We start from the raw sequence: 14646 nt of genomic DNA, 5'->3' as shown, positions 1-14646 counted from the left end.
AAGAGTAAGATCCTTTTTGTTTAACCAGAAACAACCTGAAATCGTTGTATAAATAATAAGCCTGTCGTGGTTCGTCTTTCCACTGTTCCAGTCTGGTTTGGTTGAAATAAACCCTTAATTCACCCATTTACGTGTGAAAATATACTGGCTCTACATATGCTAAAAGTATTGTTTATTTAAATGAAGTGTGGCACTAGTTATTCCGGAGCCATTTCTTATTAAACAAAAAGTATTTTACTCTTTAACAAAAAGTTCTATCTCTGTAGGGATCCTTTCCATAATGTTGTCAGACACTTATAATAACAATCTGAGCCTGTCAGTGGCGAAAACAGCAGTTTTAGTGGACGGAAATTGACAATGCGCATTTGCCCTACATTGCAGCCCGGTCTGCGGCTGCTAGTTATAGCATTCTCCCTCAATATTTATTTTGTATTTATTTGTTTATTTAAAAGGGACAATGCACATCAATTGACATTTTTTGTTTACACTCAAAATGTAAATATGCCAGAGTTAGCAAAAAAGCTAAAAAATCAGCTTCATCTGTAATCTCTTGGCAGGTCAACACATCATCATATTACATTAATAAAAATAATACAAGAAAGCAAACTAAGAAAGAATAAGAGAAAAAGAGAGAGGGAAAGAATAAGTACAATACAAAGAAGGAAAGTACCTAGGATGAGGTAAACCAGCTATTGCTGATTGCAGTTTTGATTGTTTTTAATCCATCTCTTGAGTGTGATTTTAAATAATAAATAGCTGGTTCTTTCTCTGAATTCAATAGGAAGGCAGTTCCAATAATTTGAGGCCCATACTGAGAAGACTGTTTGGCCAAACTTACTATGTCTATACTGTAAAACACAGTACAGTATAGTAACCATACTTTTAGTTCACATTAGTCACTTAGACACCAGTTTGAAAAAAAAATAAAAATAAATCACCCGTTAACTTTTCAGGCTTCTGCTGAACCCAGGCTGGGGAACGAATACAAATGTGGTTGCTGTTGTGATTAAGCTTGAGGCAAAGCTTTGACCTTTTATTTCTTTCAAATGCAAATAAGGTGAAGGACAAGGAAATGAAATCACAGTAATAATGGTAGAGTACAAGTGTACTCCAGTGTACACCCCTCTTATTAATCTGTCCGAGCCCTTTTCAGATATCAGGTATTTCCTCACTAACCTGACATTGTTTGCTATGTGATCCCACAAGGTATTACATGGCATTTCTGCAAGGATAGGAATTTACATATTTTCAGAAGAGACCTATGAATAATGTTTTAGCCGATTACGCTGCTGGAACGTGTTTGTGGAACAACGTGAAATCTGTTTCTGTCATTTGGATGCTGTTTGCCAGAAAGCTGCTTTAACAAAAACGAGCAGGAGGATTTTGTTTTGTACAATTTGAAACACTAAAAACTTCTGTTGATGAGGCGGCTGTGGCTCAGGTGGTAGAGCGGTCGCCTTTGGTGGTTCGATCCCGGCCCTGCAGTCCCATGTCAAAGTGTCCTTGGGCAAGACACTGAACCCTGAATTGCTCCCGATGCTGCGTCATCGGTGTGTTAATGTATGTAAATGTTTATCTGATCATCAGGTAGCTCCTTGTACGGTGTTTCCTCTATGTTGATTTTGTCGTGGAGGGCCCACCATGGCAAAAGTTCTGCCACCACGGTAACAGAAATAGGGCTGTACAAATTATTTTGTCGCGGTTGCCTTTTAAATAATCCTGCCGACATAATACACCCCCTGTTGGCTGCCGCTCACATTGCAATTTAACAAAAAGTAGAACTATTCAGAGGTTATTGGGCCCATCCAGTTTAACTCCACATACTGTTGTGTTGATGTAGTTTGTCAAAACATTCGCTTTCTTCAGAGTCGACTATTAAACGAACAGCTCCACCAAAAACGTCACCGCGGTGGGTCTGTTCTAAGTGTAGACCTGTTGTAGATGTTAAGTGCCCTATAGTTCCTCAAAGAATACAGTTCACAACTGAAAATATGCCTCATTGTGTGTGAATAGAGGTGAATAAATATATTGTATTATTGTTGTTGCTTGGACAGACCTGCCTAGCCTCGTGAGACCGTCCTGATCTCGCCAGCTCCAGTTTTCCACTCGCAGATCAGTCTGGCATCTTGAGGCAGAGAAAATTTGGAGCCGTTAGCCAAACAACCGGGCCAATCAGCGTTGGTTTTGAGGTGGGTTAGGTGGTGATAGACAGATGGTTTATCCAATCAGCTAACCAGTATTTTAAGACAGCGGTAGCCCCAATTCTGTTAGCCACTCGCTAATGCTTTTTTTTCTCTTGGATCCTTCTTTTGGAATATGGTCCAGGAACCTGAAATGGTGCCTTTTATTCCTAAATTCTCGTTACACAAACGGCAAATATCCTTTTCCGACATGTTGCTTGCTTGCAGGAGCTAACAAGCTATGCTTTGCCTGCAGCAGCAGGGGCGGGCTTGTGGTTGTATTTTCATACGCTTCGTGGATCTGATTGGTTGATTTGGCCCGTTTATCACAAACATAGGTGATAGACAGATGGTTCATCCAATCAGTTAACCAGTATTTTCGCCCCTTCCCAAAAGTTCTCCAACGGAAATGATGGATATGCCGAGCAAATGCGAAGCAATCCATCTGGCGGAGTCAAAAGGAAACACTGCGGCAGCCTCGGCCACAGTGTATGAATGTGTGTGGATGGTGATTGGTTCCTGTACTGTGTAAAAGCGCTTTGAGCAGACTAGAAAAGCGCTATATAAATACTGTCCATTTACATACAGTCCATATGAATGGAGTATGGTGTGCAGCCATGTATGATGGTTCCTGATATCAGAAGTTGTTGATGCACGTGAACTGTGTAAACATGTTCTCCATGGCAGGAGAAAGCAAAAAAATATCGCTAACTAGCTTAGTGTTATTCAAAAAGTTGGCATAGAAACCGATAAAACACACACACACACACACACACGCACAGGCACACACACCTGGACATCTTCGCATGGCCATCTGTCACAATCTGCCAACAGTTCACTTCTCTCCTCTGTAACACAGTCACTGTGTTGCCTTCACTGTCTGAACCCCATGGCCATAGTGTCAAGTCTGGTTAACCCTAACCCTCCATATTTGACAGTGGACAAAATTCTTTTGCATTATGGAAACAACAGTTAGCTCTGGTTAAAGTTCAAAGTATGTATTCAGCTACGGTAGCCTTCACGCTCTTTTCAATCTCCTTTTTCTTTTTCTGGGCGATGAAGAAAACTCCTGTTCCTGAAATTTGGATTTTGAATACGTGTGGTCCTGCATGTTTCCTTTTTCAAACTTGCCGGGGCAGGGAAGCTACGATACCCATTAGCAGCGTTATATTAGCAGCACCTGTGAGTTTATCATGTGACAGCGAAAACGCAAAAGGTTCACGTGAATGTAAATGTAAAATGTCAAGCCAAAAAGGAATACTTGGAATTGATGGTGATGGTAAATATTCATGAAAAAGAACACATTTTTGAATGGGCAACACAGATTTTGATAAAGAACAACTAAACACGTTACAAACTGGACCTTTAAGGCTCGGAAACTAAGGCAACAACCATTTACTTTGAAAAGTTTCTTTTTCTTAGCCCAGAAAAACAACAACTATCAAACAAAAAGCACCCTGGCTCAAGTTGAAAGGATGACGGGTGATTGACAGATGATCTGATTTATTTGTTTTAACAATGAAATGCATGTAAACTAGTATATACGTCAATTTTAAAGTATTTTATAATTTACACTTGTGATATTACACTTTGTGTAATATCTGGTACACAGAAAACTCTCTCGCCCTTATCCCTGGTCTGTAGCACAAAACAGTCTTGAGATAGTTAGTAGTTAGTTAGTAGTCAGCAAGTTCAAATAACAATTCTCATTTTAACATGCAGCTTGTCATTACTAACACACTATTGTCATACAGTATACACAAAATGAGTAAACATTTGCCAGTTTTATATGAATATCACTAATTTGCTGCCCTGGTTGAATTCTGAACAACCTTATGCATCTGCTTTAAAAGGTTGTAATATTTTTTGATTTCTGATGTGTAATATGACAAAATATCAACAGTGGTCTCTGAAATGTAGTGAGTGAAAGTGGACAACTCACAGTGCACTTTCTTTATGGGGCCCAGGAATTAGTTATTTTTATTAGCTTGTTTTACATCTTTCGTTATTGTTAATGAATGTTAAAAGATAGACATCTTGCCTGTACAGGGCCAGTAGTGATATCTTTTGTAGTTGGTTGATAATGTTTAATAATTAAAATGGTCCCCGCAAGTTATGGAATATAGTTTCTGTATTATAGACCACACAACCTAAGATTTGTGCTGTCCTTCTCTTTGAAGCAGTACTCATCCTTCTGCGGTAGCATGGGGACACCTGGCGTTGGGGAGAAGTATTACAAATGGCTGGCTTAACCACGTTTTATGAATCAGGAACCATTCATAACACTACTATCACTTTCACATGATGTTTTAACAAGTCAATAATGTAGAAAAGTAACGCACACAAGGGCTACTGTGAGGTGCTGTTCACTTAAGCAGAACAAATATATTGCACACTCTTGTGTGTAATGCTTTTTTCTTACTTTTTCAATTTTAACAAATAAAAAACATTGCCGTTTTTTTCAAGCAGATTAATGTCAAAGGATAGTCAGACATGATTGCTTGTAACGTGATTACCAGTCTATCTATGTGTAATCGGATACTTTATTGAGTCCTATGGGATCAATAAAGCATCTTATTATTCTGTTCTTTCTTCTAACATTTCATTGTGATCATAGGGAGCGGAGTAGCTGTAATGTTACCTCTACGTGACTAATGTCTACATTTACTGGCAGTACCTTTACCAATCCTACTGCATCCAGTCATGGTTATGTTATACCATTATACCGTCTCCTCTATCTGGCGGCTTTAAAATATAGACAAACACCTCATGAGGCTTGACCTCACCGAAGGGCCCGAAGGGCTGCAGCCTCTGCCGTGAAAGAGGCAAAGCAGCGGGTGTGGGAGAAGTTTGGAGAAGACATGGAGAAGGACTTTCGGTCGGCACCAAAGTGTTTCTGGAAAACTGTTCGCCACCTCAGGGGGGGGAAGCGGGGAACCATCCAAGCTGTGTACAGTAAGGATGGGACACTGTTGACCTCCACTGAGGAGGTAATAGGGCGGTGGAGGGAGCACTTTGAGGAACTCCTGAATCCGACTAATACGCCCTCTATGTTAGAGGCAGAGCTGGAGGATAACGGGGATTGTCGTCGATTTCCCAGGCGGAAGTCACTGATGTAGTCAAACAACTACACAGTGGCAAAGCCCGGGGATTGATGAGATCCGTCCAGAAATGCTCAAGGCTCTGGGTGTGGAGGGGTTGTCCTGGTTGACACGCCTCTTCAACATTGCGTGGAAGTCTGGGACGGTGCCAAAGGAGTGGCAGACTGGGGTGGTGGTTCCTCTTTTAAAAAGGGGGGACCAGAGGGTGTGTGCCAATTATAGGGGTATCACACTTCTCAGCCTCCCTGGTAAAGTCTACTCCAAGGTGCTGGAAAGGAGGGTTCGGCCGATAGTCGAACCTCGGGTTGAGGAGGAACAATGCGGATTCCGTCCTGGTCGTGGAACAACGGACCAGCTCTTCACTCGCAAGGATCCTGGAGGGAGCCTGGGAGTATGCCCAACCGGTCTACATGTGTTTTGTGGATTTGGAGAAGGCGTATGACCGGGTCCCCCGGGAGATACTGTGGGAGGTGCTGCGGGAGTATGGGGTGAGGGGGTCTCTACCAGGGCCATCCAATCTCTGTATGACCAAAGTGAGAGCTGTGTCCGGGTTCTCGGTAGTAAGTCGGACTCGTTTCAGGTGAGGGTTGGCCTCCGCCAGGGCTGCGCTTTGTCACCAATCCTGTTTGTAATATTTATGGACAGGATATCGAGGCGTAGTCGGGGTGGGGAGGGGTTGCAGTTTGGTGGGCTGGGGATCTCATCGCTGCTCTTTGCAGATGATGTGGTCCTGATGGCATCATCGGCCTGCGACCTTCAGCACTCACTGGATCGGTTCGCAACCGAGTGTCAAGCGGTTGGGATGAGGATCAGCACCTCTAAATCGGAGGCCATGGTTCTCAGCAGGAAACCGATGGAATGCCTTCTCCAGGTAGGGAATGAGTCCTTACCCCAAGTGAAGGAGTTCAAGTACCTTGGGGTTTTGTTCGCGAGTGGGGGACAATGGAGCGGAGATTGGTCGGAGAATCGGGCGCAGCGGGTGCGGTATTGCATTCAATCTATCGCACCGTTGTGACGAAAAGAGAGCTGAGCCAGAAGGCAAAGCTCTCGATCTACCGGTCAGTTTTCGTTCCTACCCTCACCTATGGTCATGAAGGCTGGGTCATGACCGAAAGAACGAGATCCAGGGTACAAGCGGCCGAAATGGGTTTCCTCAGGAGGGTGGCTGGCGTCTCCCTTAGAGATAGGGTGAGAAGCTCAGTCATCCGTGAGGAGCTCGGAGAGCCGCTGCTCCTTTGCGTCGAAAGGAGCCAGTTGAGGTGGTTCGGGCATCTGGTAAGGATGCCCCTGGGCGCCTCCCTAGGGAGGTGTTCCAGGCACGCCCAGCTGGGAGGAGGCCTCGGGAAGACCCAGGACTAGGTGGAGGGATTATATCTCCAACCTGGCCTGGGAACGCCTCGATCCCCAGTCGGAGCTGGTTAATGTTGCTCGGGAAAGGGAAGTTTGGGGTCCCCTGCTGGAGCTGCTCCCCCCGCGACCCGACACCGGATAAGCGGACGAAGATGGATGGATGGATGGATGGACCTCATCACTTTTCTTTGATGTAAAAACCCAGCATAGTGCAGGTTGGCTAGATTGGCAGCAGTTAGGATACATTAGAATGACACAATTGCAGCCGATTTTCAAAAACCACATTTGAGGGCCTTGCCGTGCAATGTCTTACATTTCGTCTTCCAGTGTTTGTTCGTCATCACTGACTAAGGGTACCATAAATAAAAAACAAAAACAAAAAAAAATGCCTGCAGCCGATTCTGGAAAGAGAGGGAAAAGAGGCCAGAGACAAAAGATGATGGTGGAGGGATAAAAAGGATGAGGGGGTGAGGGAGGAGAGGAGGTGGGAAGTGACGCTGGTGCTGGTCGTGGGGGGGCTTGTATGGGACGAGTTAGCATGAGAGAGAGAGAGAGAGAGAGAGAGAGAGAGAGAGAGAGAGAGAGAGAGAGAGAGAGAGAAAAGAGATGGTTTTAGGGGATTTATGCAGTTTTGTATTAAAACATGTTAGACGTCACAGCTGAGAGAGGAGCGGAGTGATGGTCAGGGATTAGCCGCAAGACAACTCATTTGAGGAAACTGACTTTTTAACCACAGGAAACTGATTCAAGGAGGCTAGCCTTCAGTGCACTGGATATACAACTAACAAATCCCCCTTTCCCCCTTCTCGTTTTTCTTTTTCTTCTCCTCTTTTTCAACTTTCTCTACTCTCTTGCTCTATCTCGCTCCAACATGTTTTTCTTCCAGCTCGTCATCATGTCCGGCACCGCGTTGTTGTCCTACTACATGGAGTGCACGGACCTGTTCAGCGTGCACGTGCAGGGTTTCTTCTGTAATGACGCCGAGCTGATGAAGCCGTACCCCGGCACAGAGGAGTCCAGCTTCATCCCCCCTCTCATCCTGTACTGCGTGGTGGCTGCTGCTCCCACCGCTATAGTGAGTAAAAACCATGTTATGTGTATTTCGCCACGGTGTTTAAAAAAACCACATGCTGGACTGTAAACGACAATACTCAGATGTGGCATGAATATCCAGGCTTTAACTCTCTGAAAGAGCAACCATTTGTTCACTGCTAACAGCTTGATTTACATTTTTATAAACTAGAACCACCAAAAATGTTGTTCTGAAATGAATAATAATAATATATTATAATGTTCATTTCAATTTATGCTGCTAACATAGCCTAACATGACCAACTGTTGATATTTGACAGTGTTTGAAATGTAGCTAAATTAATTCAGTGCTGAATTATATATGATTTATGTAGATAAAAAGGCCATCTATGCACTATATGCAGCCGTGCATCTTATCTCTCTCCTCGGTAAATATCACTTTCTCTGTCGAAATATGGGAGAAAATGTCAAAGCACACTGTCTGACTGAAGACCATTTCCATATCTTTTTATGGGTCAGCTGAGAAGTTTGGTCCTGATTTCACAGACTGAACTTTTGGCTCCCTGTTTTTGAACTTTATACAGTACCTCTTAGACTTGTTATTTACTGGTTTCACATCACAAGACATCATGCTGAATGCACCAGTGAAGTGAAAAGTCATGCTGTACAAGGAGCAGGGAATGTGGCCTGCATAAGAAATGTTTTCCTGGACTATGATGTGATTTCTTAAACAGTATGGCCGTGCAGATAGTCTGTCATCCAGGCCGCAGGGTACATCCCAGTGCTAGAAGGCAAGTGGGTTTCCTGTTATGTGTTGTGTCACCATTCATTCACCATTCCTTCAGTTCTGCTGAATGAAAGAGACATGCGTGCATCAGTGAAACTACAGCATCAAGAGGAAAGGCCTTTGACTCAGTGTCTCTAAGGCTACGTTCAGACTGCAGGCAAAAGTGGCCCAAATCAGATTTTCTTCAGAAGTAGCTTAGTGTGAACACTCAAATCTTGCCCAGATCTGATTTTTTCAAATCAGATTTAGACCACTTCCATGTGTGGTGCTGAATCAGACCCAAGCCTGATTTTCTTCAATGCGGCCGCAGTGTAAACAACCAAGGCGGATTTGATGCGACTTTTACGTCAATCTACATCGACATTTGTCACAATTATGCGCCAGGCAGGAGTTAGCCCTAGAGACAGACATCAATATTAAAAACTTGACTAGGCCTACAAAAAAACTGCGTCTCTGTGAAGCTATTCACGACGCAGTCCCACCGCCCATGGCTTCGTCTCTGCATCCACACAGACCTCTGGAGTGAATTTGCAGCCATAACCCCGCATCTCCTCCTCAGCACCTGCTCATTAATGTCATGGCTGCCATTACACAAACATTGTGAAATAAAAGCGAAAATGCTTACTTCCCTAACTTTAGTGCAACAGCGTGCTGCGTCTGATGTTGTTGTTGTTCTTTAGCGCATGCGGGTCAGTTCAAAACCGCAAACAGTTCACACTGGAATCTGATATTGGGCACATTTTAAAAAAGGTTATGTAAACAGCCAAACCAAAAAAATCGGATCTGAGCAAAAAATCTGAATTAAGCATTAAAGGTATAGTGGAGGATTTTCTTTTTCCGGGTGGATCATCAAGACTATTGGTCCTCCTAGTTGTCAATCATTCTGGTGATATGTTTACGTAAGGCCGTCGTACGTGCACGTCCCTAGCTTTCAGGTGTATATGTGTGGTGAGCTTGAGCTACAGTTTCAAGTAGGCTTGTATGAGCCATGCCGACAGCAACTTGTAAACAGTGCACTCTCGTGCACACGTTTAATAGGCGTTCCCTCTCGGGAGCAGGCAGAGTGTTGCGCATGTGCATTTTTTCAAAAAGTACAGGGGGCGGTTCTTTTCTAAAATTCGGGAAAATCCTCCACTATACCTTTAAGACTTGCGGTGTGAACGTAGCCTATTAGGCCGGGAGCCAGGTCCACTCCTCAAGATGTTTTTTGCTAAATTTTTTCACTATTATTTTTTATTATCTTATACCTTGGGCCATCACAAATTGATAACGACCACCCCCAACTTGGCCCCGTTTGGTCTCAGGGGCCAAAAAACACCCTTTTTGGGAAAAGCTTTTGGCGGAATGATGTAATTGTGAATATTAAGGTACTGCAGCTACATAAATGGTCCTATAACCCTAAAATTGTGCATGGTGTATCCTGACACATGGGGGAAACTAGCGGAAACAACATACCCCAGAAGACAAAAAAATGTCTGCCCGCCTGACAAATTGTCATCAAAAGGGATCATTTTCAAGCATTTTATTATACATATCACTGCCTCAAATGTACATGAAAAACTTCCCAAGTTTATAAGCTTCAAGTTAAGTCCAAGATGACCTTTCTCTCTAGAGGATTACAGCTGGTATAACCAAAGTTCTCCACTGTACCTCAAATTGGAGAAAGCTGAACTTTCAAGCATTACCATTCCATATGGGATTAAGCATATTGTTTGCATATGAACAATATTTTTAAAAACAGTTGAGACTATTAGGAGAGCCTATATGTTTAATGTAGCTAATGCCACTCTGTCCTTTCACAGCTGTTGTTCAGTATGTACAGCAGTATGGATTAGAGACATTCGGACATAACATTGCAGGACAACAACAGGTGAAGGTAATGACATCACTGGGCCTTTTTCACAGCAGGTATTTGTACCTGGCAGAGCAGGAGAAGCACAGGTGTGATTAATTCTGTTAACGACGTGTCTTTCAGCCATGATCGTAAGCCAGCACACACAGAGGAGTGCAGCCCTCGTTAGTGTGATTAATCACAACTGTGGAACCTGCGAGCACATTTCAAAATATCCGTGTGAAAAGGGTCTGATGCTACGTTCACACGTGGCCGGCTATTTTCATAAACGGCCATGTTAACCTCTCCATTTTCAAAAATAACATTGTGCAGAGTTGTCAGTTTTCAGAAAAGTGTTAGTTTACACATACCCGTGTACATATGCGGTCAATGCCAGCAAGAGCACATGCCAAACCTGTAGGTGGCAGTGTAACGAGAAGCTCAAGCCCACGTTAGCCAATCAGAACCCCGGAAATAGCAACAACAGCAACGAATCACTTCCTCACTTCCTCGGCTGCCCCAAACCTCTGTTTGTCTCAGTTTACATGCAAAAGTGCAAACAAAGTTTTCCCAAATCTCCACTCTGGCCGGAGTTTTTAAAAGAAACGTTTTCAGAGGCAAATTCTCCGTTTGCGTGTAAACGAAGGGCACAAACGAAGGGAAATGTCTGTCAAAATAACCATGTACATGTTAACAGGGTATGAAGCCTCTGAACACCCACACAGGGTTTTCTATTATAGTTTGTGATTCTGGTTGATTAGACCTCGGCTCAGGTTGAAGGTGGGCTGAAGATTGGATGGGAATTTATGACGCCACACGTTTTATTTACCAATAAGAATGATAAAGGTGTCATTTGTCCTGCCCTTTCAGGTGCCCTTAAACAGAGAAAACATGACTATGTTCCCTCTAGTGCACCCTTTCAATGACAAAAAGCGTGATGAAGTGCCCTCTGTTGTGCCCATAAATGGAGAAAACATGATGATGTGCAACAAAGCTAACAGGAGGCTCAGGAAGATGTCAATCAATCCGTCCATTCACACCCACACAGTCCTAGGAAGAGGTCTAATCAGCCAGAATAACCAAAAACACCTGTGTGGGTGTTAAGGGTCTTTCATTTCCAAAAATGTAATACTTATGTAAGCTGTTAATTTGCAAAGCTGAGTGACAGTTATAAATGAATTTTAGGGCGAGGGCTAGATGTGCACTGCTGATTCAAAACGCTTCATACAGGAGTAGCAGCATATAGCCACTAGATGTCACTTTAGCTCCATGCTTGTTAAACCCTAACCCAGCACCAGACCTGGCGCCATATGTCTCTGGGCCCCTGGGTTAGTTCATTATTCAACCTGTGTCAAATATATTTCTGTCTGTTTAAAATTATAATTCATTTCTTCCCGTTTGAATTGTGCCATATGCGAAGGAAAAGACCAGTCAATCCCAGAATACAGATACAGTCAGTCTGTTTGAAGTGGGGAGGGATCATGCAGTGCATAAATATTAACGTGTGCAGTAGTGCACCACATCAGTTCAGATGTGATGTGTTGTAAAGGAGTCTTTAAAATGATCAGCTTTGGCTTTGGCGTTAGTGTTAGTGTCATCTGGGGAGTCAGGTGTTAAAAAAATAAAATAACCTACTGTATTTTAAAGCTGTAAGTTGTTATCTGAACATACAGCAAAGGTGATTGGATGTTGAATGTTGACCATGTTGGTTCTCATTGTCAGATGTGTAAGTATGCGGCAGTTGTATAATTATAATTTGCATTTTAAGCTGGTGAACGTCGGCTGTCGTTATTTTATTCCTATTTACCCATGTTATCAACATTTAAAGACTACAGCGCCAACAGACTGTAGTAATAGTAATAGTGCATGGTGGTGAGTCCATTGGGCATTTTAACTAAAACAGCAAGATTTGTTTTGTGATCCGTGTGAGCCACTAATCAATCAATATATATATATATATATATATATATATATATATATGTATATGTATGTAAGCAGGGGGTTATGTTGTAGCAGACTTCTTTATAACCCTCTAAACCACTGGAGTATGTCTTACTATCTTGATGTCATTATGGAATTTGATGTGTGAAACATGTCATTCCCTTTCTTGGTCAAGCGAGTAATGTTCTATTGAATGCTCCACAGCAAACCTAAAATTTTGTTTAAAACTGTAGAGTGCCGTAATAAGTCTTTTAGGAGCGGTTTGTATGTGTCCCACTTGTAAATCGCCTTTACAAACTGACATCTTTCTTTATTATTACAATTTCAAGAGGCACTTAATCAGGGATGATCCTAAAATATGTCTGGTTTTTGGACACAATACACCCACTTATTTGTAATGAGATATTACTGTTCTTCTTCCTCTTTGTGTCTCCCGCTTATTGTGTTCATTATCTGGGACGCTGTCGCTCTTCGCTGTCAGGCTCTAAACATTGATATGCTAGTCTGAGTAAAGCCTGAATTAGTGTCACTTTTACTGAACTGAAGTAAAACACATCCTGTAGCTCGCATTCCCTCCTTCAAGCTAATTGGTGTGCACATCAGCAGTCCACAGTGTGCGCGCACACACACACACACACACACACACACACACACACACACACACACACACACACACACACACACACACACACACACACACACACACACACACAATACAATTTCAAATCTGGAAGACTGCTCTCATTGGTCACCAGGAAATGTGACAGACAGTATTATTCACAGCTGATTTGGTTAGAGTGTGTCTGTGTGTAGTTCTGACAGACTCTTCTGCACGGATTACTTCACAAAAAAAAGAAAAGAAAGGAAAAAAAGAAATCATACTGGAATGTCTAACCAACAACTTCAGCGTATGTCTTGGTACACCATTTTTCTTTATACAGTGTATCAATGCAGTCACATTCTTTTGTCTCTTACACTAATAAATTGTTTGTGCGCCTTAAAACTCATTAAATCCTAATAAGATGAATCCTTTCTTCCTTTATCCTGCTTGTCCCTGATCACACACCCCTCCTCAGTGAGTGCTGTGTCAGCTGTTCAACTTTTGTTTAGTACTGCTGGTCATTTCCCTTTCTTCTTTCTCTCTCTCTCATTGGATTATTTGTGGCCTTAGTCTCTTTATCCATATGTATGCTATCCCAAACTTTTTAATTGTGTGCCCTTTGAGAGTGCTGTGTCAGGTGCTACAGTTGTGCTTCACACTCTATATCGCTCCGTCGCCGCATGCCTCATAAACCAGAGAAGCAGCCAATCAGAATTATGATGACAGGGCTGGGATGTTGGCCAATTAGCAAAGAGCCAGTAATTTATTCAGAATGTTCCACATGGCCAGACCAATGGGTGGCTGTAGAGGTTAGATGGGTCGTTTTAATGCAACGGTCTATAAACCTGTTGAGCCATGTTGATCCTTCACCCTCAACCTCAAGGAAATATATAATGTTGTTCTTGTCAGTGTGGAAGGCTAGGGCTACAACTAATGATTATTGTCATTGTCGATTAATATGTTGATTATTTTCTCGATTAATCGATTAGTTGTTTGGTCTATAAAAAGTCAGAAAATGGTAAAACATGCTGATCAGTGTTTGTTTGCTAAAGAACAAGATAAAATCCTAAAATATCTTGTTTTGTCCACAAACCAAATATATTCAGTTTACTGCCACAGAGGAGAAAAAATAAAAATATTCACATTTAAGAAGTTGGAATCCGATAACTTTTTTTACTATTTTTTTTTTTACAAACTGGTTAATCGATTATCAAAATAGTGAGCAATTAATTCAATAGTTGACATATAATCGATTAATCTTTGCAGCTCTAGATCCAACAGAAGCAGGTGGCATCTGAGCGGTAACCACCATGACTGACTGTAGACGTTTCCCAACACAAACTCCTTCTAAAGGTGGCGAGATATCAGAGAGAGACGTGTTGAAGTTGAAGAACTCCAATGCATTATTTCCATACCAATTAAAGTCCTTGATGGCTTATTCCACTCACTTTTATGCGTGTCTTGGTAGCAATACTGAAAATAATTGGCTCATTAAGAAGACATTAAAGAAGCATTAATTGATCTTTTTTTCTCCACTTCTGGGAAGCATAAGCTGTAAACACGACCACGCCACATGTTTTCACCTTATATAGTGAATGTGTTAATGTGAATGTGAGCAAACAGTTGCCTATTTACACGTCCAGCTGACATGGAGCAACACTGTTTTGGTCTCTATTGACGCCTGAGGGAAAGATCTGGCTCTTTAGCTGCTAAATGTTACACTATGTTCAGCGGCTAGTCGCTAAGTTTTTCTGTCAACAGTTTGGTGCTGTGTTGGATGCTGGAAACAACACTGATGAGAGCGGTTAGAGTGAACCAAATGT

General features: G+C 42.4%; 1 protein-coding gene across 2 annotated transcripts in view; it reads left to right on the top strand.

Moving 5' to 3' along the window:
* Positions 1-14646, top strand: part of plppr1 (phospholipid phosphatase related 1) — a 62041-nt gene that overhangs the window by 30311 nt on the left and 17084 nt on the right. For both annotated transcript variants that reach the window (XM_028601827.1, XM_028601828.1), the window contains exon 3: positions 7518-7706. In XM_028601827.1, coding sequence (XP_028457628.1) covers positions 7518-7706 — 189 coding nt within the window. The remainder of the gene's footprint in view (positions 1-7517; positions 7707-14646) is intronic.

Source organism: Perca flavescens, chromosome 16, assembly GCF_004354835.1.
Source record: "Perca flavescens isolate YP-PL-M2 chromosome 16, PFLA_1.0, whole genome shotgun sequence".
Lineage (NCBI taxonomy): Eukaryota > Metazoa > Chordata > Actinopteri > Perciformes > Percidae > Perca > Perca flavescens.
This window is presented reverse-complemented; position numbering and strand designations above follow the sequence as displayed.